Consider the following 25,562-nt stretch of genomic DNA (forward strand, 5'->3'; position numbering starts at 1 on the left):
GCCAGGTTGCTCTTAACAGACTATTTGTTTTACCTTTTGACATTTTCTGATCTATGATCTATTCCCGTCCTCTGATCTATGAGCCCCACCCCTTCTTGTAGATCAGCCTAATCAGACTAGGGAATCTCTGCCTGCTTCTCAGAGTCTGGAGCTCAGAGTCAGGACCCAGGCCAAGCTCATATATCATCCCAGCGATGCCTCCTATGCTCAAGTACCCGCACACTTTTCCTGCCTTTCTTTGTGCCCCCAAGTTTTAAAGGACCTCCGCGAACAATTAGACGGACGCTTGAATCAACTCATTAAAACTAGTCCTCGTGTTCAGTCACTGTTTGGGCGATCAATTAGCGCCATTTAGCAGTTGATGAGTGTTCATTAGCGGCTAATTCATTGGTTATCTGTTGATTGATGACTGCAATTAAATTATGAAAAGCTGGGAACAGAAGCCAGGAGACCATGCAGCACTGGAGGGCTGCAGTTGCCCGGGCCTGGGCCATCAGGAGCCAGATGGCAGACCGGGGCAGTTTTGTTCAAACAGTGAATGAATCTGAATTATGCCTGGAGAGGCAGCTTCCTGTAATTAGAGTAGCTGCCGCAGTGACACCTTATAGTATACATACACTACATGGCCTAAAGTATGTGGACACCTGACATCCAACATCTCATCCAGAATTATGGACGTTAATATGGAGTTGGTCCATCCTGTGCTGCTAAAACAGCCTCCTCTCTTCTGGGGAGGCTTTATCCTAGATGTAGGAGCATTGCTGCAGGGATTTTCTTTCTTTCAGCCCGAAGAGCATCAGAGAGGTCGGGCACTGATTGGGCGATTAGGCCTGGCTCGCAGTTGGCTTCTCAATTGATCCCAAAGGTGTTGGATGGGGTTGAGGTCAGGGCTCTGTGCAGGCCAGTCAAGTTCTTCCACAATACCATTTCTATATGGACCAAAGTGAGTGCCCGGGGGCATTGTCATGCTGAAACAGGAAAGGGCTTACCCCAGACTGCTGGGGAAACACAGAATCGTGTAGAATGTGATTGTATGCTGTAGCATTAAGATTTGCCTTCACTGGAACTAAGAAGCCTAGCCCAAACCAGCCAAGGGGTGTCCAGATACTTTTGGTCATATAGTGTATTTTGTCCACACCTAAGGCCAGTTGTCACCGTGCCTGAGCACAGCTCAGATACAGCAGATGACTAGCAAGAACAATCCTAATGCATTTGGGCTGGAACTGAGAACCCTTTATTCTGAACTGAGCAGTCAAATTTAGACCCTCTGTGTGGCGATGATTACACTGTGTCACAGGAGGTTCCTTTATTCAATTCAGTTCAAATCAAATTTTATTTATATGGTGCTTTTTATACAAAGGCTCTTTATAGGAAATATAGGACAACAGGAAAACAGGAAATCTTATTATGCGCTCAACTTTTTAGCCTCATTAAGGCTCTGAGGTCAATCCAGAACATACTTTCAATCATGTGGGGCTCCGATGGTCAACTCAGGCAAACTGAAGAGACTGGAGAGGCTCTAAATATTTTGGAAGAGTATAATTGAGTTTAAATCCCCAAAACATTGCTGTCATTGCTGCAGTTAAACACATAGCAAAGCTGTGATTAAGCGATTATTTACTAGATTCAATAGGAAATTAGACACCAGTTATAATGTGTTTGCTGCAATCTAATCTAACTGTGAGCTGAATGGACAAGATTAGATCATTCTGACACCAGAAGAAAAAAAATGACTCTTTAATAATTATACAGTATGCACCACTTATATGGTTGGATATAATTTATATTGAACAAATGAGTACCCATTTTTCCCTGGCACATTTGAGCCAAGCCAGTCCTGTGCAGGACTAGTCCTGGAGCTTTTGCACTTGTTAAAATGTGATCTGAACTGGTGAGACATGATCCAGATAGGCCCAATTTCATTTCTGGCGCTGGTACAAGTACAATCGAGCTGGGAGATAGCATATTCATAAACAAGGGTCACTTTTTTCTATGAGGATGTGCCAGTAAATCATGGAACAGAGCAATGCAGGCAACCCACTAAAAAAAATTAAACACATTAAACAAAATGGTTTGGCTAACAGTACCATGACAAAGAGAGAATATGGAAAAATAGATATTGTAATAAAGCACTTTAAAAAAATAATATAATAATAAAAAGTGTGCCATTTGATGGCTTTTAAATGGCCATATACTTCTACAACATGGGCGTTTTCCTAAAGCAAGCTGCAGCAGTTGGCACCTTTAGAATCCCCTTGTAAGACATTGCTGTGGCCCTCTGCCCACCCTCCAGACTTCTTCAATGTGAGTGTGACTCTGAATTTGTGTAGGTCACTAGATTAAAATAGCTGAACCATGTGATATATACAGTGTATATGCACATATATATCTCTTACTCTCTCTCTCTCTCTCTCTCTCTCTCTCTCTCTCTCTTTGACCATCATCCCTGATAGAATCTCCATGGTAACGAGGCTTGAGTTTAGGAAACAGGAAAATCGACTCTCAATTTTCTCAGAAAGAGATAAGGACTGGTGTCACGCTGACCAGGACAGCCAGCAGGAGACATTAACGGGGCGGAAACAAACAACCATTTCCTGCCCACTTTCTTTCGCAGTCACAGAGATGGAAGCACACATTTGTACATCAAGTGGTATCAATTTGTGTGTGTGTGTGTGTGTGTGCGTGTGTGTATGTGTGTGTGTCCTTGATCACTCAAAGCCATGGAAATACCTCTGCGGTCTTAATGAAACAATCCCATTAAAAAGAGAGAATGCAAACAGGAAAGTGTGACACGCTCAGCCCAGTCCCATCACTGTCCTGTTGTTAACCTGCTTGCTGATAAAACTGAAGAGAGTTGTGTATCATTGCGGTGCAGAAAAGGAAAAACAGAGCCCTCCCCTTGCAAAGTGTGCCACTTTCCACCCGGCCCCTTGCCTGGGACACAGTGCACCGATGCTGGAGAATCATTACTCGAGCAGAGCCGCTGTGGCATTGTGGGATGGATAACCAGCCAAGACAGCAGGAGAAGAGAATGAAAGCAGAAACACAAATGTAATTTGAAATGACACTGGCTAGCTGTGTCCTTCCTCAGACAAGTCACATTGAGTCAAAACGATTAATATTGCAACAGAGATTGCCACTGATAAAATGTAAATCCCATGAAAATCTGAGCTGGAACCAAATAGAATGATACAGGGAGTGAAGGGGGGTGTAGAACCCATAGGTAGAACACAAAATAACTTTCTGTATTACAGCTGGCCACCCAGGGGCACATTATTATGGAGAAACGACATGAAGTGATTGGGGAGGGAGGTGGAAGGTAGTATTTGTAGATGTGGCAGAGGCCGAATTTAGAGGAATGAATCTCTCTCCATTATTGCAGGATTATGGTGGTATTAGACTGGCAGGAGTTCCATGTGAAATCCTGAAAGTGGAGTTTGAGGGCGGCTGGGCGGTTTTCAGCACAGGGGGAGGGCGAGCAAGAGGGGAAGGGTGAGTTAGAGGGGAGAGGAGAAGCACAATCCACTGCCAACCTTGCACATTCTCTACACGGGGACGCGGGGACCTCGCAACCAATTCAGCCTCTGGCTCTGCCGTTCCCGCTTGGCCAAATAGCTTCTGCGCAGTTTCCTGCTTCCTGGAGACGACCGAGCACATTTACACGGGACCGATAGTCACACGACAGGGTGTTCAAAAAAGCCTCTTCTGGCATCGTCCGAGAAGGAGCTGAGCAAACAAAAACAATCACAGCACGTCCAAGCATGCTGTAATCTAATGTAATTAAACAAACAAGCTATCAGTTTCAGTAGCCTGAGAAAGCTGCTTATTACTACATGGTTACAGGTCCTCATATCTGTGCCTGCTACCTTCTGGATCGCTCCGGTCTCTAAGCACAGAAACACACTGCCACCATCCAGGGACTATGATGCACTGAGCAGGTGTAAGGTCAGCGCGTGCTCAATGCCCAGGGCCAGACTGCATAAAGTTGATTGAGAGTGCACCAGATGGACCGAAGTCCCATCTGGGTCATAAAGGAGTTGTAACTATATGACTGCAAGGGGGTCCGTTCAAGCCAGATGTAGACTGTAAATTCAGTATATAGGGAAGGTCTTATCTTCAAACTGGAAAATATAGTCCCTTTCCCTTTACATAGGGATTGTGGTGCACCTTATGGACGTGCAGCATGAATAGTTTATTTCTTGGTACTTAACAGCGGGTTGACTGAAGATATAAATGCATTGGATAGTAATATGAGTGCTGTAGTAAACTAAAGATTGATTGAGTACATACCCTGCTGTAATTGATCATTTGTTGCTTATTATATTTGTTCAACATTTTTTTTTTCCTTGAGTCAAAAATTCTTGTTGAGGAAAAGGGGCCAACATATATGCCCCACCTTAATCAACAGTGTCCCTACACAGGACCCTACACACAGGAATGGATTTGTGATTAGTGTTGGGTAGCCTTCATTAACTGTGGGCCTGGGGAGGAACAGTAAAGCTGGGAACAGAAATAGTGCTCACATGTTATATTTGTTGGCTGATACCCGCCAACAGACAGGATTTTCAGTGGAACACTCCTATTGGCTAGTAAAGGGAAGTGAAACTTCATTCCCATTTCCCTAGAGCAGGACAGATGAATGAGGCATCTGTGCCCGTGGTCATGCGCGGGGCAGGGCGAGGCGTGGGTGGCAGGGTGTCTTCGTCCCTGCGGTATGGCCGTATGGCAGTCTGTCCCCGCCTGCCCTGCTCCTGCTTCAGGAAGTGACCCGTGACGCATGTCATGTGATTAGGGAATACTGTGCACGTGTCTTGGTGGCGCTGGCGGAGGCAGTCTTCTAAGGGCACGCTGCTGTTTTCCAATTCGGCTCGAGTCGCATTCAAAGAACAGAGCGCTCTCCGGATATTACCCCTCACTGAAGCCTGAGTCACCTCTGCAGGAGGGAGCAAAGCGTAATCCAGTCAAAGCCAGGAAAATTGAAGTTTTAAGTCTTATTTCTTCCTATAAATCGGCTCATCGAGGGCAAGCCGGTTTGCAGGGGTTTTTCACATTTTTGGATGTGGTTTCTGGGTGTCAGTGGTTTTACTGATGCCCGTCATGGTTTTGTGTTTCTGTATTAGTGGTTTTGCTGCTGTCAGTAGATGTGAGTTTAGGCTAGCGCTAGTTAGCTTTTTTTGACGCCAGCAGAGGGTCTGTGACTTTTCCGATAGCTGTAAAATTTTCTGATTGCAGTGAAATTACTGATGACTGTAGGTGTAATGTCCGGATCTGAGTGCCGACCGGTGTCAGCAGATGTGGTGTCTACCTGTCAGTGATATTGCTGGTGATAGCAGATGTGGTGTTTGGCTGTCAGAGTGTCGTCTAAGTGTTACTACGTCTTGGTAAGATGTGCACTCTTTCAGGGTCAGTAAGTTTACCTTGTTTCAGTACCCATACTGACTGTGGTAATGGTTTTTGGAAGAACACACTGTACCACGCATTTATGTGACATGTCTCATAGCTGTGGGGTTCCAGATAAGAGCTCTCCTTATGCCAAAACACAAGCAAATTAGAGAAAGCGCAAGGTACAAATTTTCATTCCTTTCCAATTGCGCTCCTTCTTGCTTTTGCTCCCTCTCGTTCTCTCCCTCTCTCAGTAAATTGTGCTCCATCTCAAGGCTAAGTGGCCTTTTCCTAAGGAAAAATGGATCAATAGAATACTATTTCTAAGCATTTTAGTTTTGTTGATGGTAAATAAGAATACATTCTGGCCAGATCTAGGCCTTGAGAGTCCAATTTGTATGTGGTGCACTTTGTAAATGGACAGGAAGGACGAGCCACAGGACCGACCTGCCAAGTTTTTGATGGCACTGTTTGTGTGTCTCTATTTTAGTCCCCTGAACCCCATAATGCAGCCGCTGCTATACGGCAAATACAGGCGCACCGGGAGCAATTCTGCCCTGTGACCGATGAGGAAAAATCCAGCCTGCAGGCAGGCAAATCAAGCCCCAGACAGGAGTACGCTCACAGTTATTTTCAAAAAGACAAAAACAATTTAGTCGAACAAAAGCTATTCATTTATTTACAGTACTATTTTCTTTGCTATTTATATTTTTATTTTCCGTTATTTTGTATGAGCACACCCCCTGAGGGGCATAAATCCGTGATGCATTTCTGCCTTTTCAAATATAAATAAATAAATGAAAATATATTTTAGTGAGAAATCCCTTGAAAATGTTGAATTTTAGTGAAGAAACAAAGAAACAAAAAAGCACAGTCCAAGGCATACACATGGGTAAACTACTATGTGTTTACCTATATATTTAACCCCGTCACATATAAATCATAAAAAGACAAAACAATGATCGCTTAGCTCTGTTTGAATAAAGGGAGATATATGCAAGCCCTTAAATATTATCCCATTTCCCATTTGTTTTCTTTTTTCTTTTTCTTTTTCTTTTTTTTTCGTCTTGCTGTAGCCTCTGCTGTTCTGTCATTGGTCACGGCGCGTTTCCCATGATTCTCACCATACGGCGCCCCCGCTTTGGTGCTTCGCCTCTTGGGCTGAATAAATCCAGCCCTCGTTTATGAGAGGGATCTGTGGCGAGAGCGAAAATCTTTACTCCTTCACCGGCGGCCACACGCCTGAGACACGGCGTGTGGTCCAGGAAGACTGCCATTCACATTAAACCAGCAACAGAATAAATGATATGGGGGGGGGGGGGGTGAGTCAGAGTGTGATCGGGGTGTGGGGGATTCACAGTTGGGTGTGGTAGAATCAGGCAGCAGTCTGAGAGTGAGTGCAGTAATATGGTGCTTTCTCACTGTGATAAATATGCAACCCATGGTGTTTATAGGTCTGTATATAGACAATGTAGATACTCCTTACCTGGCGAATATTAGCCAGTGGAAAGGAGATGCGTTGCAGTTAAGTGTTCATGTTGTTCATAATTTATTTAGTTGTTTTTTGTCAATATTCTCAGCCAGTGTACAGCACCTGTCCTTTAGCCCTGGAACTCTCAGCTGAGTGGAGAGGGAGGAAATCACTGCCTCAGTGAAACTCGGGGAAGGTTGGATGGCTAGAGAGATCCAGGTCGGGAATTTGGCCAGGGTGTTAGGGACCAGACAAGGCGTGCCACGGCATCTTCAGACAGCGCCTCGGGACCAGTTAGGTAACTGCAATCAGTTCATCCCCAAACATTCTTGTTTAGGGCCACGAAAGTCCTAGAGCTGGCTGTGTGTAGCACTGCGGACCAAGCGAAGGCGCCGATGTGTTCACCCGAGGGCCACCGTTTGTTTTACGCTCGACGGGTCACGCATCTGGTCTGGCTGGTCTGAGGAGAGGCTCATCGCTCGCCGTCACTGAGAGGAGCTGAATCACTGACGGCCTGAGGAAGCCGGGCCAGCCAAACCCCGCCCCCGGCGGGATGAGGCGAAACTGTGTCCCGGCACCCTCCTCTTCCACTCGCAGACAGCCAATGACACAGCCAAGGCTGGAAGCTGAGCCTGCAGAGCCCAGCCTGTCCGTACAGCGAGCACCTTTATCTACCGTGCTGCTCGGTGGCTCAACCCCCCCCCTCCCCACCCCTTGCAGAGTCAGTTTCTCGCCGCAGCCGGGGCCTGTCTGAGCACTCTTCGATTGACAGACGCAATCAAACAGCCCCCCCCACCCCCCGGAGCACGGGCAGGACAAACTGCGGCCCCCGGCCAGCGGGAGCTAAAAGCAGGGGCAGAGGTAATATTGGCCCGCGCGGTGGGGGCGGCGGTAATGGCGGCGCGCGCAGCAGGGGCTCCACTCCCATCGACACGGACCGCGACTGGCCAGCGCCCGGCCCGCTGATTGACCTCGTTCTTCAGCGGGGCCCCCCAGCTGTGCACCTGATCAGTGCAGACAGCCTTCTGCCTCGACTCAGAAAGAACCCACCCCCCCAAAAAATAAAAAAATAAACGAGAATTCAGTGTTTCTTTATATTTAGCTTGATCTATTGGGCGTGAACCATGAGCATGGGAGGGGAGAGTGGGTGCACCTGTGTACTGTGGGTGAGTGAGGATGGTTTAAGGCAGGGATTCTCAAATCGGGCCCTTGAGGCCACTAGTTCTGCTGGTTTTTATTTTTCCTCTCTTATCAGGATTTGATTTAAACCTGGGACCCCAGGTGAGTTAAATCTCTGGCCAATCAGTGGCATTAATCAATCAATGAACTACTGGGTAGAAAATAAAACCAGGGGTACTACTGGCCTTAAGGGCCACATCTGAGTATCCCTGATGCAGGGAATCTTCATATTTATGAAAGAACAGCTGGGATGAATTCACTCCCACGTGACACGTTACTGCCGAGCCGATTATCTAGCAGATTGGACAGAGACAGTGCGTACACAGGGCCCCCCCCTCCTTCCCGCCACAGGTGAACCCCCCCCCCCTCCAAGTTGGCAGGCTCCATCACAGCTCAGGTATGATTCCCGTCTGAGGGTCAGGGAAACGGGGTAGCCGCTGGGGGTTAATTAGCATCCAGCAGATGGGCAACCAGGGGAAGCGCAGGACCGTCAGACGGGTAGAGCATGCGCCTGCGGTGGGATTAGGGGGTCCACTGGCCTGGGACGTAGCCTGTCTGAAAGTGGGCTTATAACCAGAAGGTTGCACATTTGATTCCCAGCAGGGACGCGGCCGTAGCAGCCCTGAGGCAGAGACGCAGCAGGATCAATCCCACCGCACGAACGAAAAGTGAGCATAAAATAAACCCTGATAACCTGGCGACCTTGGACGTCTGTTAAATAATGCACCTCTACATTTAGAAAGTTTGCTGATGCTCTCATCCAGAGCGACTACAAAAAGTGCATACAAAAAGGTTAAGCAAAGACCACAGACGGTATAGGGTCCTATTCGTCAGAAACGATCGTAGAAGCCATTACATGAAACTGCAACAAAATGTTAAGTGCCGTAGCAGGTCAAATGTCAGACTAAAGTAAAGCAGTCCAAGAGAGGTCTAATTCCCTTCAGCGATGGAAAGAACGGATGGCTGTGTGTTTGGATGGATGGTATCATTCTTGGCATCGCACCCCGCTCAGACTCAAGACGGGTGTGTGGGATCAGATGTGTCTTTGCGAACAGGGCTCACCATCGCCATGCATTATTTATCTCTCATTTGCTGAAAAGATGCGCTTATCCAGGGCTATATTCTAGGACAGAACCGGGCCTGTGCCAGGGATCCCGTTACAGGGGTGACAGCTGGGAAAATGAGCATGTGCCCCTTCCTGCCGCCCGGTCCTGCCATCCCATTGCGCTGAGTGTATCGCCGAGTTACCAAACACCTGTCATGAGAAGCGAAGTTTGGAGCAAATGAAATGGCTGCCGTGCGTACGCTGGAGCAATACAGGGGGTGAAAAGAGGTCTGGTCTGTGCTGAATATATGAATATATAGCATTTCTTTGGTTGTGTGTGTGTGTGTGTGTGAGAGAATGAGTACACAGGCATCTGTTCCTTGATGTGTCTGTTAGAAGGAGGGTGTAGGCATAGGCACAAACGTGTCATCGACATTCTGGGGCAGAAATAAAAACTGTGATTTTATGTTTGGAACCGCAAATCATATTTTACAGTTACATACTTTGCTGTAATGTCACAGATCACAGGCGACATTATTAGATCATAAAATGGGTACACGCTACGCAGCATTCACACAAGTGAGGAGCGCTGCCAGAACAGCAGAATGAACATGAGGGAGAACTGCTCTGCCGCTGAGAACAGACTCACCAATTTACTAGGGCACTGCACCACCATAAACAAACCAGTCCATCCTTGCTTACCAACTAGCTAGCAAACAAACTTAAAAAAAACATGAGCAAAACATCTTTGTTAACCCTAGCTAAACATTCCATGACCCAAAAAAGGGAAATACAAGACATCTAGAGATATTCCAGAATGCAAAGACAAAATCAGTTCCACAAATAAATGCACAAAACCCAATGTTTCAGCATGCAACCAAGCTCAAGCCCAAGTTTCTCGGCCCTCTGTCATAATCAGCTGTACAATAAATACAGCTGTTAGCCAACGTTAGCAGTCTTCAACACAATCAGTAAAGCAACTCATGAGAACAGGTTTTAAATGGCTTTCCACTGACCATACATAAAAAGTAATTAGCTGGCTAGCAACAAGCCTGGAAGTTAATAAAAGCGCTTACAAACTTAAAAGTGAGGAAACGTCTGTTTTCTCAGTTCCCTTGAGCCTGTTTATTTGTTAACCCTACAAAGTTAAATCAAAGTTCTGTTGACTGACACAGTGCACCCCAATGCCCCCTCCCCAAAGCGCTATTTGTGGCAGGTATCTGCGCCTGGGTGGGTGTGATGAGGATGCTCGGATCTATGCCCTGGTGCCCTTCAGCTCTGTGCATCCCCTTTGCAGAACAAGGGTTTCAAACTCAGACCCTGGGGGACTGCAGTGTCTGTGGGCTTTTATGGTGTACTTTCAATCAGGAGCCAGTTTAAAACCTTGGAAACAAGGTGTGTGGACTCTTCACTGAATCAGTGACATAAATGAAGTCCTGAAACACACTGAAAACCAGCAGATACTGCAGCCCTTCACAAACTGAATTTGAGGTCCTTGAGCTAGACAACTGACTGAATCCTAGGCATTTTCCCCATTATGGTTGTGAACATGACTTTGGAAGTTTGCTGATTCTAGATGACAGCCATTCTTAGTTTTTTCCTTTTGCTAATTATTTTAATAAGCATGTTAACAACAGGGGGAGTGCACAAAGGAAGTTATTTTCATGTTTGTGAATTTCAAAGAGTTTATTTTCAGTTTGGACCTTGGTTTGGCCTGTCTGTTCACTGTTTCCTCTCAATGTGTTTACATCAGAAACATCTTGTAAAGTTGAAATCAAGAAGCCTGAAACATTATCTCATCTTATCTCCTTGTTCTCGTTTCTTTTGCTTGATAAACAAGCGTGCCAGCTGTCTGAATAATTCATAACAAGCGGCTAGCAATCCATCTTTCCCCTCACAACATAGGTATCACCGACTCAAGTTAGAGAATTGTAATGATAATTTTATGATAATTTAATTAAATATATTCAATCATTAAAATGAGTACATTTGCATTTTAAGCATTTCTACATTATCTTTATACAGCACTATTTTATGTTCTGTGGCATTTTGGTAAGAGTATGTTTTTTTTCTTTTTTTTAATGTAAGTGTAGCTATATCGGACCGACTTTGACCACATAGACTAATGAAAACTTTCTTGGAATCAATGCTATTTCATGGTCATTTAGCCTGCAGAATCTGTCTACAGACTTCCGTCATTTTTATTCCATGATTAAAATAATCTCTGGATAAGGGAAAATGCATATTTCAATTGTACACATATGTGTTTTTCAACTTAATAAAAAAGGCTACACGTTATCTTTTACTAAGCTGACATTTTGGGGAAATGCTAAATATGTCTAAACGTGCCTTAAAGGCAATGGAAACAATTGGAATTTGCACAAAAATTGGCCCCCAGCTTGACTGCATTAAAAATGTCAACCCATTCTTATGGAAAAAGTGATTAATACAAGCTATAACCTGTGGCGCTTGCTCAATTCATATAATACCAGTTTTCTATAAAAAGATTTTTATAAATATCTATCTGTGTAGCTTGGTAGTTAAGTTAAAGCAATTGTTTTTAATGTTCAAGGCAAATTCTCTCCAACATTCAAATAGATATATGGAAAATAAGATATATTTTAGGAACCAAGAGAGGCAAAGTTTTTGTTGTATCATTTTTTAGTGTATTGATTCTTTGACTTATCTCTGCCTTTTGGATGCAGTATGGAATAAATAGTCATTAATGTCAGCCAAGAATGATATTGTGTTGCATAAAATCGTAGTAAAAAAACGACATATCCTGGATTTTAGCTTCCAGCTGACGTCAGATTTTGGAATGTGTAAATGAGAAATAACATCAAATAATGTGTTTTGTATATTTTTGTATGCGATTTTGTGGTCTATGCATTTATTCAGCCAATGCATTTATGTTGAGAACCTTTATGAACCTTAGGCAACATTAGCCAGTGACACAGGGATTTAGCATCATAAAGGTCATAATAAAATTATTCAATTCGATTTATTGTCTGATTGATGCAATTGATGATGCATTGATTGATTCGATCAACTGGCACAAAGATCATAGTTGATCTTTGAATATCAGGCATGAGAAGCCTATCCAGCTCTTGCTAAGGTTCAATTTCCCACATCCTCCAGTTTCCAAGCACCCTACGTTCTGCCTTTATCGTAATGGCTTCCTGTCTGAATGCATCTGGCTCTCCTGGACAAAAGGCTTTGGGTTTTCCATCCTGCGTATATTTGAGGGAAGATTACCCGACCCCGCTGTGGAGGATTGCTTTGTCCCCATGCATCAAGGTGACACTTTGTACAGTGCACTAAATCTCTTCCCAGCTTTTCCATAAATATTTACACTTGCACAGTGCAGAGCGCTTCCCCCCAAGGACATTTCTCGGTCGCTGCCAATATGACGGGTTCTCCCTTCCCAGGGAAGGAGCTCGTGGCAGCCTCTGAAATGGAGGCAGAAAGTGCCTTGGCCACACAGGCTGGGGGGGGGGAGGGGGGAGGGGGGAGGGGGGAGAGGGGGGATGTGTCTCTGAACACTCGGATTCGCAGCTCATCCGGCACTCATTAAATTTACATGCACACTAATATTCTGACGCTAGCCAGAATATTCAATCACTCTGACTATAACGTGAGTCATGTACATTATATTACTGTAACCCAAACCAAGCTAAGCCAAGATCCTGGGAATGAGTAACTGGTACAAGACACGGTGATTAAGCAGAATATCGAGTCGATGTGATTCAGAATGAACCACCTCCCTGGAAATAAATTTATGCGTGTGCATTCTAATTTGCAAGTAATGGTCAATCACAATTCACTCGCTAGCTTGCTGTGAACCCAAAAACATCATATTTTCGGAAAAACTGCAAGACAAATTTCTCTCAGTTATGAAAAACATCAGCTTAATGTGATTTTTGTGCAGAAGAAAGCTTTTTGAGTACGAAAATTGGATATTGCTCAGAATGATTGTCTGGAATAAGCTATTTTTCAAATGCGCAAAAAAAAAAAAACAAGATAAAATGAAAGCAAACGTCTTCCACGTAATATAGTTGTAAAATCCATGCCTTTCCTCTAGGGCTTATTTGGAATATTGTGATTACCATGTATATAGGAACATCAGGGCCAATCATATTTCATGGAGCATGTAAACATAGCCGGGATGTGGAGCATTATCCGGAATACTGCGTTCACACAAATGTAGTCAGGGAGCTCATAACCGAGTTCCCATCAGTCTTAGCAGTGGGTGGGTTGGGAGGTGGAGGGGGGGGGGGGGGGGGGGGTGTGCTTGTAAAGAGGATCGTAATGGTTCTCTCACCCATGATCCATACAGCAGCGCCGGGAAGACCGCAGAAAAAAGCGGCGGCAGCCCAGGGCGACGGGAGAGAGCCGGCTGCTGGTTCAAGCAGCGCCGTTTAGCGAGGCGGGTCCGCCGGGAGACGGGACTGCAGCCGCGCATGCTAATGCTAATGCTAACGCTGGCCGGGCGCCCCTCCCGGAGGCCGGAGGAGACGCGGGGGGGGGAGCCGGCACATCCTTTCATCTCGGCTATAATTTCTGGGGTATTTTTAGCTGGGGATAATATGAGAGTAATGGGGATAGCCGCAGGAATATGCTACAGCCCCCTTTGTGGATTTCTGTTGTGTTGTGTGCGACCGTCAGGCGGTGTTAAAAGAGAGGGAAAGGAGGTGAAGGAAGGAAACTCTGGGGCTAGACAGGAAGAAGAGGCAAAGAGGGACAGAGGGCAGAAAGTCTTTTATTTGTTTATTTTTTCTTCTTTGCCGTTGCACATTCACAGTGTAAACATCTCGGCTCAAAAGAAGATCATTTGTGCCGCCCTGCGCACTTGTGTCGGTGAGAACCATATAAAGAGGGGCCTGGAAACAAAAGCCCAATTTGAATTAAAACTATGGTTCGCCGGCTCCTTTCTGTTGAGCTTGAAAAGACGGCTAATTGGGAGCAGGCTGGGCCAGTGCTGTTCAAAAACACTTGGTGGAAAAAAACAAGCACAAAGCAATTATAGGTTATGCAGGTTACATATTAACTTCTGTAGAAGAAAGCGTAGGCCTCCAGACAAAAAAATGGAGATCTTACCCCTGGCTCAATTGAGAAGGAATTGTATAAATACAGATTATCTGTCCAGGTAGGCAGCAGGCAGGGACGCTACAATGCGGACAGTTTTAGCATGCATGGGACATTTCCACAGAGCTCTGTTTATTGTACCTACTTCCAGGGCCCTCAAAACTGAGCCCAGGAGATGGGGAAGAGGAGAAAAGAGCTTTAAAATTTTAATCGCCCCTGGCAAGGAAACTTTTCCAATCGTAGAGTCTGTGTGAGAGTGCCGCTTCGGAAGACGCACAGGGCTAGAATCGAAACAAGGACACAGTGAGACGACACAGGCTTAAATAAGGACAAAGCTAGACTCCAAATGAGGCCACGACTAAACAAGAACACAAGCTGAATCTCAATAAGGTCACAGCTAGTCTCTATATAAATGCGCAACAACACTAAGGATGCAACAAGACTAAATATGGCATGACAACAAATTTACAGCTAAAATCTGAAAATAAGCAAGAGCACTTGAAAATACAGAAAGTCACAGCCCAATGAATTTAATAATAGCTGATTTATGATAGCTATAGACATGGCATACCTAAACAGCTGGTAAGCACAGCTAATGTAATTTACTGACTACAGCTAGTTAGGCAGCTAGACTTCTAGCCTGCTAGCTAGCTAATAACCAGCAAAGATGCCATAAGCCATCTTTTTACTGAAATAGCTAGCGAATGACGTATATGACCAGGCCTCTGTGCTAACTGAATGAAATAGTGTACAGTGAACCCATCATAACAGAGGGAAGTACCACTGCAGCACAGCAGCTGGGGAAGATTAAAGATGTCGCGCATCTTTCTCTGCATTCTACTGTAATATGGATCCTCCTACTGAGACAAATAACACATCCAACAAAACATTTTATGAGGTTCTCATGAATTAACCATCGAGCAAAATATTATTAAACATAATATTGTTAGCAGTTCCTGCCCTAAAATTGTCTTATTTTAACTCATCCCTTATAGTAGAATTTATTGCTGATGCCTCCATAACAGCTCAGTTTTTATAGTTTTATAGTGTTAAGCGATGTTTCATGAGGGTGCATTTGTACTGGGTGCGTGTTGCCCAAGTCCTGGATCCATGTGGAATGGATGTCCTTTCAGTGAACCATTCGCTGCGCTTTGAGGATTTGACGATGTGGAGCATGTCCCTCTGACGGCCCCTTAAACCTCAGGAGTCTGGAGGACTTTGATCTCCACTGTGGAATGTCACAAGATCCCCGAGTAATCTCCCTTTTCATAGCCTTCATAACCATTATCCTCAAAAAAATCAATCACCTGTTAAGGGATCAGGGTTTTTCCAGGGGTTTTCTCCTATTTTGCTTCCCTTAAGCAAATTCCCCACTGTGAATAGCTGTGAGACAATCTGTATATAAATGCTGCTGTACAAAATAACTTAATTTATTGATTTACTGATGGAATAGGACTGGATATTTTCAACTAGAACAGGATGCGGTAGATAAGAATAAAATCTGAAACACAACAGCCGCACAATGCAATAAAAAAATGGAACAAGGACATTAGGCTGTGCTAGGCATGTGCTAGGCTGTTATCCACAGTGACCCATATGTAACAACATTGTACAAACAAAGGCTGGGAATTCAACAAAAGGAGAACATTCAACTCCGCTCACCCCACTAAGCAGAAGGCCAAGGCTGACAGATATGTAATTTCCTCAAGAATCAGCACCGATCCTTCTTGCCTTGAAGCTCAAACTATCCACAGAATAATTACTGCATTCTCATTTGGTTATTTATCTGGACATAAAAACAACTCAAAATCAGACATGGCACAAAGTCGCAAACCAGCAGAGGCACCATGTGAGGGAGCCCTTCATAAGAAACATTTCGTAAAGCTTGCGAGCACATTTCTTTACATTTCTGAAGAAAGCTCTTCCCTCATTCACTGACACAGTAGCCTAATCTCCTAAACTCAGCAGAAGATCCTTCACCAGGATGCCGGCGGGCCCATTACAGAAATCATGGTAATAAAGTAATGGATTTCTCTGCAGTCTCCACAGGGATTTGGTCCTGCGAGAGAGGGAGATTAGGAGAGGAGAACTCAGCTGGAAACGATTTGCATGTTCGAGGACTGTTCCCCGGCTCAGAAACAGGACCGTTGAGTTATCAGGGCTTCATGGATGTAGGATGCGTGCGTGAGGCTGCATCTCAGGCTTTGTTTATGAAGTGCCCAAAGATATTTTAAATCTCAGTTTTGCCGTTTCATTCAACAGAAAAACCCAGGAGAGTCTGACTCGGAGCACAAATCAAAGACGGGAATTTATTTCAAGGGATGGGTTTATGAATTACCACTGTAAGATAAACCGGCTGGTGTACGGCGTTCACACACATTTTTCTCACAGCGTGTGTTTTATAAACAGAGAGGGTTGGCAAATTATAAGTCATCCCAAATTTATAAAGCACCCACCAGATCACGCAACAGCATTTCCTTGCAGTGGCATTTCTTAGCGCCACTGCTGGGGACAAAACTTCTGCCTGACTGACAGCCCTATGCAGAATCTTTGTAAAGCCCTTTCTACTGAAGTACAGTACATTTCACTTGCAGTTAATAATTGCTGGCACTGAATGAAAAGAAGGCAGCTCGCTGACTAAAGAAAGGAAATTCACCCATCAGACTACTCAGAGCTTAATATGATGCAAATCTGAAAAGCAATAAACACGTAATCAAATGCTGTTCAGAACACACACACAGAGATAAAGTCCTCCAGCGCCCCGTCTGTGACCTTTCTGCCGTCTAGCCTGCAGGAAGCAGACGAGAGGACTGCGGGAGGAACAGACACCCAGGTATCACAAAGGCCTCTCCACGGCGGCCATTTTGCAGTGACTGTGCCGCAGGGCAGGGAGCCGGAGGAAACTGCCGAGTCACGGCGATATGGGTCGGGCGCGGCGTCGCTCCATCGCGCACCTCGCGGGAGCCCCTGCCAATCACAGTCCGGACCGCCAGCCCCTGAGTTTGTAAAGTTTTACGGCGACAGCGCCACGCGGGGGAAACGCAGGGCCGAGAAGGAGACGATGAACAGAGCTCGCTCCGGGATATTCCCCCGTGAAGCAGCGCCATCGATCGGCCCTGCTGCTGCACGAAGCTCGCCGCAATTAAGCCGGAGACGGCGTGTCACACGACGGAAAACACAGCGCCGATTCCGCCTTTTGGGACGAACGGGACACCTGTGCTGTCCCATTGGTCAGATCACTCTGATGTGGGGAGGTGCAGGGGGGGGGGATGTGCCTGCGTCTCCATGACAGCGAGTAAAATTCCCTCTGCCTGGCTGGGTAGCAATGGTGCCAAGAAATGTTTGCTTGTGTGTGCGTGTGTATGTGTGCTTCTTTTACTCTCTGTTGTGATAAGTAATAGCCTCTCTCTCTCTCTCTCTGTCTCCTCCCACTTCTCTCCCTCCTTCTCTTGTGCCCATAGGTGGTGAGGGTTCTGCTGAGACCAGCCAGAAGGAGACGTCCACCTGTGACATCTGCCAGTTTGGAGCAGAGTGTGACGAGGATGCGGAGGATGTATGGTGAGTGACTCTGGGCGGGGCAGGGGTATGGCAGCGGTCCAGCTAGGGCGGGGCACAGGGGGAAGAGTCACTACTTCTACCCCTACAGGAAACAATCACCGAACAGATGCTGAGGCACAGTCACTCTGCAGTGCTCCAGCTAACAACATCAGGAGCTTCTTGTGATGCCTCCGTTCTTGTTTTAAAGTGGCAGACAAACAAATGACCCCACCCCACCTCGCTCAGTGCTCTCACGCAGACCGCCTCAGATATTTTTGCACGAGAAAAGCTCTCCCTGTTTTTTCGTATTTCGATTTTCACCGCACCGGTTGACACACAAATTCAGATCCCTAAAAGGCTCCCCCCCCCTCCTCCTTTATTTGCTGGCCTGAAATGTTAATTGAATTGGGCCCAGATTCCCCGGTTCGGTGCTGAGTCAGTCGGGAGAGATGATAGATTGCGGCGCGCGGGCGCGAGGCTCGGGGATGGTGACGCGGCGGCGGGCGAGAGGGAGCAGCCGCGGCAATTCCATCTTTATTTAATAGAGTCCCGAGCAGATGGATTAATGCCACAAGACCGAAGGCAGGCAATTACTATTCAAATTGGTTAGCGGAGGCAAAAGCCTCCCCTCCCGCCTAATGCACTGCGCACAGCTGCAAGATGTCCAGGAGAAAGGGAGAAAGGGGTGAGGGGAGTCATTTGCAGGCCAGACCAGTGGACCAGAGGGGGCGGGGGGGTTGGGTTCGGACAGTACCACGTGGGGCTTATGACCACACAGCAAGGCAGTCGGTCAGTGGCAATTTCAGACGTGTGAAAAAGAACCAGGCACTTTTATAGACACCTTTCTGCAATCTGGCCTGGCATCTGGGTGGTCATTTAGGGGGGCCTGAGTTATCTATGCTTCATACTTTTTATGTATTTTATAGAGCACAAGAGGTGCGTTTGCGTGTTTCTGTGCGCTTGTGAAGGTGCGTTCGCATTTGCTGAACCTGTTTTGTGTTTCGGAGGGTGGGGTGTACATAGGGTGCTGTGTCCAGCTGAGCAAGCCTCGCTCTTTGCATCCTGAGTTTCCTTCACTCGCCTGTTTGGAGGGACTTTGCTGGAATATAAGGCAGGGGTTAAAAAATCGATAGCGCGTTCAGATATAATGACTCTCCTGATTGTGAATGCAGGCACTTTCGCCTGGTGCCTTGCACAGCATCACGCACTGGGATGGGGGGTTGGCGGGAGGGCTCTGGTCACTGCCCTGGGGGCATTTTGCATGCAGGGCAGGCGCAGGTGATTAGGAGGGGTGCTGGGGTCATGATTGTCTGTGCGATTGCGAGGATGGAGGAGGAGAACCCAGCAAGCGCCCAAAAGCACAATCGATACCCCACCCACAGCTCGACGGAGACATTACACCAGTAATGGCAGCAGGGATGACGGGCCCTGCAGTGGAAGAAGGATCACCATAGTGGGGTTTTTCTCATTAAATCGTCTTTAGATTAGGCTGGTTTCACCTCCACATGGGGACAGTTTCTCAATGGCCCCTCTGGTCTGGTCCTTATGGCTCTTTTGTTCTGCTGGCCATGGAAATTATCACATGACCAGCTGATTACATGAGCCATGTATGATAATAATGTACGATAGTGAAGGGGACTGTGACTTTGTGCAAGCTGCTAACAAGCTGGTAATTGTGACTCTCTCCATTCTGCAGTGAAAGGGATTGTGACTCTGTACCACAGTAAATTGGACTGTAACTCTGTGTCACAATTAATGGGACTGAATATACAATAGCAAATAGGATCGTGACTCAAACTCAGTGAATTACACTGTGACTGCAGCAAAATATATGGGACTGTGACTTCACCACAATTAAAGGGACTGTGATTGTACAACTGTCTGTGACTGTACTACAGCGAATGGGACTGGAACTCTACTGTACTGAATGGGACTGGAACTCTACTGTACTGAATGGGACTGGAACTCTACTGTACAGAATGGAAATGTAACTACTGCAGTGAATGGGACTGGAACGCTACTGTAGTATAAGGGACTGTAACTCTACTGTAGTGAATGGGACTGGAACTCTGCTGTAGTGTAAGGGACTGTAACTCTACTGTAGTATAAGGGACTGTAACTCTACTGTAGTGAATGGGACTGGAACTCTGCTGTAGTGTAAGGGACTGTAACTCTACTGTAGTATAAGGGACTGTAACTCTACTGCAGTGATTGGGACTGGAACTCTACTGTAGTGATTGGGACTGGAACTCTACTGTAGTGAATGGGACTTGAACTCTACTGTAGTTAATGGGACTGGAACTGTATTGTATTGAATGGGACTGGAACTCTACTGTAGTGTAAGGGACTGGAACTCTACTGTAGTGAATGGGACTGGAACTCTGCTGTAGTGTAAGGGACTGTAACTCCACTGCAGTGAATGGGCTGTGCTTTTGTTTGTGTTGTGGAGAGTGATTAGGTAGCGTGTGCAGGGGAGACACTCAGGAAGCGCTGCAGGCCATCAGCAATTTTAAAGTTTAAATAAATAAACAGGAAGAGACCACATGACCAAGACAGATCAATATGGCACATCCTGCTCAGAGGTTCCACACACACACACACACACACACGCATATGCACGCGCACACCCACACACACACACACGCACACACCCACACACAAATACCACGCACACACATGCACGCACACACACACCCCCACACACACACATAAACTCACGTGCAGGTGCACACACAGACACTTGTACAACACACACACACACACACAAACACAGACATGAATATTTCATTCAATTCCACATTAAAAATGACAATTATGCAAAGTGATTCAGTATTCATATGGGATGATGGTGTCCCGTTGTGTTTTTATAGTAAGCATAAGTACATAAGGAAGAGTCTAACACTTTGTGTATGGATTTATGTATAATGCACCTCTTCCATATGGGCATGCTTTAGTTCCAATAATCAGAGAAACGGAGTAATATCTCATGAGTCATTACGCAAACCAGCCATCTGCAGTCTGCACAGTACAAGCCTGTACATGACCCAGCCTACCTAAAATTAAAGCCAACAATTACCATCGATGTGTGCATACTCAGAGCACACACTCACACGTGCAGGCAGAGGTTAATGAATAGTACATTAATCACGTTAGCGCGTAGATGCAGCGGGCGGTACGAGCGGGGGCTGGGCAGGGTGCGGGGTGGGTAGGTGCAGTTCCCTCCCCCCTCTGTCTGGCAGCTAGTACTCTGCCGCCTCCCGCCGCCCTTCCTGCCGCCCTCGGGCCGCGTGGGGAGAAGTGTCCTGACTGAGGTGCCAACCCCAGCAAAGCTTCTGTGCCAAAGCTGTGCGCTCCATCTGACGGGCAGCGGTCCCCGGCGCTGGCTAACGCTAACGCCGTTTTAATCACCTCAGCAGCGCGCCTGGCCCGCACGTCCCTGCTGGCTGATCTGGAACAGAGCGCGAGAAGGGGAGGAGGCATGGGGTACACTGGGATACATGAGGCGTGTGTGTGTGTGTGTGTATGCGTGCGTGTGTGTGTGTAAGCTTGTCTCCTCTCCTGTCAGGCCAGTGGAGCCTGGCTCAGTGTACCCCAGTCTGTGTTAGTGCTGCTGTGCTGGAGTGTCGTGTTGCAGTAATGTACAGGGCGGGAGAATGTGAGAAGCCCCATTAAAAATGCATGGACTTCAGACACATTATCTTTTATGTACACCAATGGGCAGCCACTTGGGAGAACAAGCTTCTTAATGCATTTTTGCACTTCTGTCTCGATCGTTTGTGTGTGCATGGGTGTTTCTGTATCTGGTCTTTGTATTTGTCTTTGTGCACACATGGAAGTGTGTGACTGCGTGTGTGTGTGTGTGTGTGTGCACGTGTTTTTGCGTGTCTGCGTGTGTGTGTGTGTGTGTGTATGTGTGTGTTGGGGGTGACATGCATATAAGTGTGTGTGCGTGTGTATGTGTATATGTCTGTGTGTATCAGAAGGGTGCTTGCATAGAAGTAAGCATGTGTGTGTGTGTGTGTGTGTGTGTGTGTGTGTACGTGCGCTTGTGCGTGTACGCGCGCGCGTGTGTTTGCGTGTTTGCATGTGTGTGTGTTTGCACTGTGTCTGTGGGTGTGTGTTTGCGCTCTCTGATTTCTCCTGGGTTTTCCGTCCTCCCGGTGAACTATCTGCAGCAGCACTTTAGAGCTGACAGAGGCAGCGATCAGGCTAAGTGGAAACAGGCCGATATGGATCTTTCCCGGCCCACGGGAGACGCAGCCAGAGGTGTGTTGTACACTAATGTGATTCTGTCTCCCTGGCCAGATAAGCCTTCAACTTTGGAATCTCTTCTTCTGTTCGGCCTTACCCCGGTCCCCACAGTGCCTGGTCACCCAGCGAAATGAACACCGGTGGTCAGTGTTTGGCCAGCAGGGCACTGCCTTGAGCTGAATCCGAACAGCCTTTAAATCTTTATCTTTGCCAGACTAGAATCGCTTTGCGAGCGTCTCAAGCGCTGATAGGGCTGAACACAACCTCCATTCCTGACCCACCCTACGTGGGAACTTTTACTGTCAATGAAAAAAGAGAGGTCTGGAGAGACTGATCTTGTTTTCTATGTATTTGCATCTGAGTCGTGTTAAATCTGAACAGCTAGCTTCTGGTTTGAACCCAGTGTCACCGAACCACTCCAGTTATGAGAACAAAACACAGAAAAAAATCAGCTGTGTTAAATCGGCTCTGGTGAAGTCTCATCGAGTACATATATCCATTTCTGGACTTAAATTCTGTTAGATTTGAATTAGCACCTTCCGAGAGTGGCGGTAACGCATAAATGCTCTGTGCTCACTGAACAGTTCTGGTGTCAGCGAGGCCATTGTGGGTAGCTAGCAGTGTATCCTTTAATGCACTTCATGCAAATTCATCCAGAAAAAAAGGGGAAACAGCTCAATATCATCATGAGATATGAGATAAAGTCACAGCTGAGAGAGGCACCAGAATAACAGCAATCACAATTACTGTGATTTTGCCACTGCGTAGACATAGTGTGAGACCAGGAATAGTAATAACTGGAGGGAGGAAATGTATTTGGGTTTCAAGAAATAGCATACGCTCACTTTTGTACCCTATTGGTATACACGCTTACAAGTGCAGACACAAATACACATGCACACGTGCCCAAGCATAACCACACTCAAGCATACTTGAATACAGTACAAACTCACAGACACACACACACACACACACACAAACACCAAAATACTCAGATATCCTCGTAAGACCAGACAATTAATTTTTGTCCCCTGCAGGGGACCTGAGTCTGTGGTATTAATCTCAAGAGCCATGTATTCTATTCTGCTGAAATCTACAGTATAAGACACATTCAATAAAAATAAAATCAATAATATTTCTTAAACTGTTTTCACTGTAACACATTTTTTGTCATCCAAGACAAGTCAAAATATTAAAATACTTTTTGTTCTGTTGCATCTCAAGAGGGTATGCACACAGATACCGACGTCTTAGACAACTAAATCCAACCTGCCTTGGCATCGCGCCAGCTGCAGTACAGCACAGGGCCGCAGACTGCACGGTGTTGGTACAAACAAATGAATAGATGAACAGGAGGATATGAATTGTCTGCAGCAGAGAGGAAGACAGAGTGGGCTGTAATGAATAGAGGCTGGGAGCAGGCACTCCTGCTCCTGCTCTGAACGTTCATCACATGCCCCTTTCATTCCACCTTTCCAGCGGCTGCAGAGCAAGGCAGCCCAGTATAGCACAGCACTGCTTAGCGCAGCATAGCACAGCTTAGCTTAGCGCAGCATTGCACAGTTCAGCTTAGCACAGCATAGCACTGCTTAGAGTAGCATAGCATTGCTTGGCACAGCTTAGCATACTGTAGCATAACATACCTTCGCACAGCATAGCATAGCACATTGTAGTACACCTTAACACAGTGTAGTGCTGCATTGCACAGCGTAGCACAGCTTAGCATACCATAGCATAGTACAGTGGATGGTGGATTGAATAGTGCTTTTCATCTCAGGATCTTTCGATACAAAGTACTTTGCATCAAAGGGGGGAACTCACCTCAACCACCACCACTCTGAACCACCCACCCCTCAGTGATGCAGCCATTTTGTACCAAAACTTTCACACACCTCAGACCTCATTAAATTTTGTGACAGCACCACCCAACCCCACCGTTGGCTGCCCACTGAGTGTCTCCCCTCTGTCCTCCCCCTCCCCTCCCGCCACCCCAGGTGCGTGTGCAACATCGACTGCTCCCACATCAGCTTCAACCCCGTCTGCGCGTCTGACGGCAAGTCCTACGACAACCCCTGCCAGGTGAAGGAGGCCTCCTGCCAGAAGCAGGAGAGGATCGAGGTCAAGTACCTGGGCCACTGCCAAGGTCAGCTGCCACGCCCGAGCCACCTCCCCACCGCTCCACTGTAGACCTCTTACAGCACCCCACATCTGCTAAAGTCTTCACTATTTATCTTCTCATTTTGAAGAAGAATGTCTACAGATTTTGGGATTCGGAACTTCATTGAAGTGTAATTTGTTGTGCCATTGTATCGCTCCATGTTTGAGCATTCATATTTCTGAATAAATAATTACTTGTTAGATTTATATACAGCACTTTTTAATCTAGCTACATAACATATCGTTTTGACAGCATTATTACCTAATATTTTGTTAGAGTACACTGTGGTTCAATATTCTAATTATTATTCTCATCAGTAACGATAGCAATGATGATTATTGTCATTAGGGTAAAAAATTATATTTCAGTTACCCTAACATATATTACACTTGAACATACTTTATGGATATTGTGGTCCCATAGTTTAGTAAGCCCAGTTTCAGATCTCTCCACTCCCGTTCGTTTAGTTTTGGCGTTCAACAAGGGGCACTAAAGCCTAAAACCGTGCAGTACTGCGGATGTGGAACATAACTTATGCTTCAGTCACAGGGCCTGGTCACCTTTCCCTCATCCCTCCATCTCTCCCTCTCTCACGGGTGTCAAAGAAGTTCTTGCCTTTGTGCCTCTTTCCCTTTTTTTTGCCCTTCAGTCTCCCGTCGGGACTGAAAATTAAATGACAGAGCCAGCGCTCATTTTGAATGAACAGAAACCAGGTCACGTTTTTTTGAAAGTGTCTTCATATAGCATGCACTATACCTGCATGAGCATAACATTATTACTTTACAGAGCACAGCGGTACATTGTGATGGCTGATGGCTGAGCAGTATTGTCTGTGTGAAGTAATAATTTAAGCTGAGCAGGTGTTTTTTTTTTCTCCCTGTTACCATGCCACCAGTGTGTGACATGAGGGTTATTGCATCTGTAGACAATTTATGTGCCTATGCTGGTGTTCTTGTATCCTTATTGAATGTACTATTCTGTCTGTATTTAGGAGTCCCTCCTCAATTAACAGGAATAAATATGTGTCTTCATTATGGAGGAACATTTATAAAAACCGTGTTCCACATTTAACAATTATTAGGCTACGTTATAATTAGGGAGCAATGAAAACACGCATGAATGTTCTGGAACATGAATGTTCTGAAAATCAGATTGTGTTCATTGGAGCAGAAGGCAGCTCTTTGTACACACCCAGATTATAGGCTAGGGGGGAGGAGGGGTGACACACAGTTTCACCTCCTGCAGGGAACTGGAGAGGAAACATACAGGAGTTTGGGGGGGGGGGGGGTTGATATCTTTTGCTGTTTGATAAGAGACCAGTCCTCTGTTGGTCTGGTACTTCAATCTTGGGAAACACTACAAGCTGCTGCGATGAATGAGAGAACATTCTGGAAATCTGACACAAGGGAAATCAAATAACAGCCCCAATTTTACTCCTGCCCCCCATGCCCCCC

General features: G+C 46.1%; 1 protein-coding gene across 1 annotated transcript in view; it reads left to right on the forward strand.

Moving 5' to 3' along the window:
- Positions 1–25,562, forward strand: part of tmeff2a (transmembrane protein with EGF-like and two follistatin-like domains 2a) — an 84,256-nt gene that overhangs the window by 48,337 nt on the left and 10,357 nt on the right. Inside the window, exons 5-6 of the mRNA XM_064310202.1 lie at positions 17,624–17,720; positions 23,945–24,093. Coding sequence (XP_064166272.1) covers positions 17,624–17,720; positions 23,945–24,093 — 246 coding nt within the window. The remainder of the gene's footprint in view (positions 1–17,623; positions 17,721–23,944; positions 24,094–25,562) is intronic.

The sequence above is a fragment of the Anguilla rostrata genome, chromosome 15 (assembly GCF_018555375.3).
Source record: "Anguilla rostrata isolate EN2019 chromosome 15, ASM1855537v3, whole genome shotgun sequence".
Classification (NCBI taxonomy): Eukaryota; Metazoa; Chordata; class Actinopteri; order Anguilliformes; family Anguillidae; genus Anguilla; species Anguilla rostrata.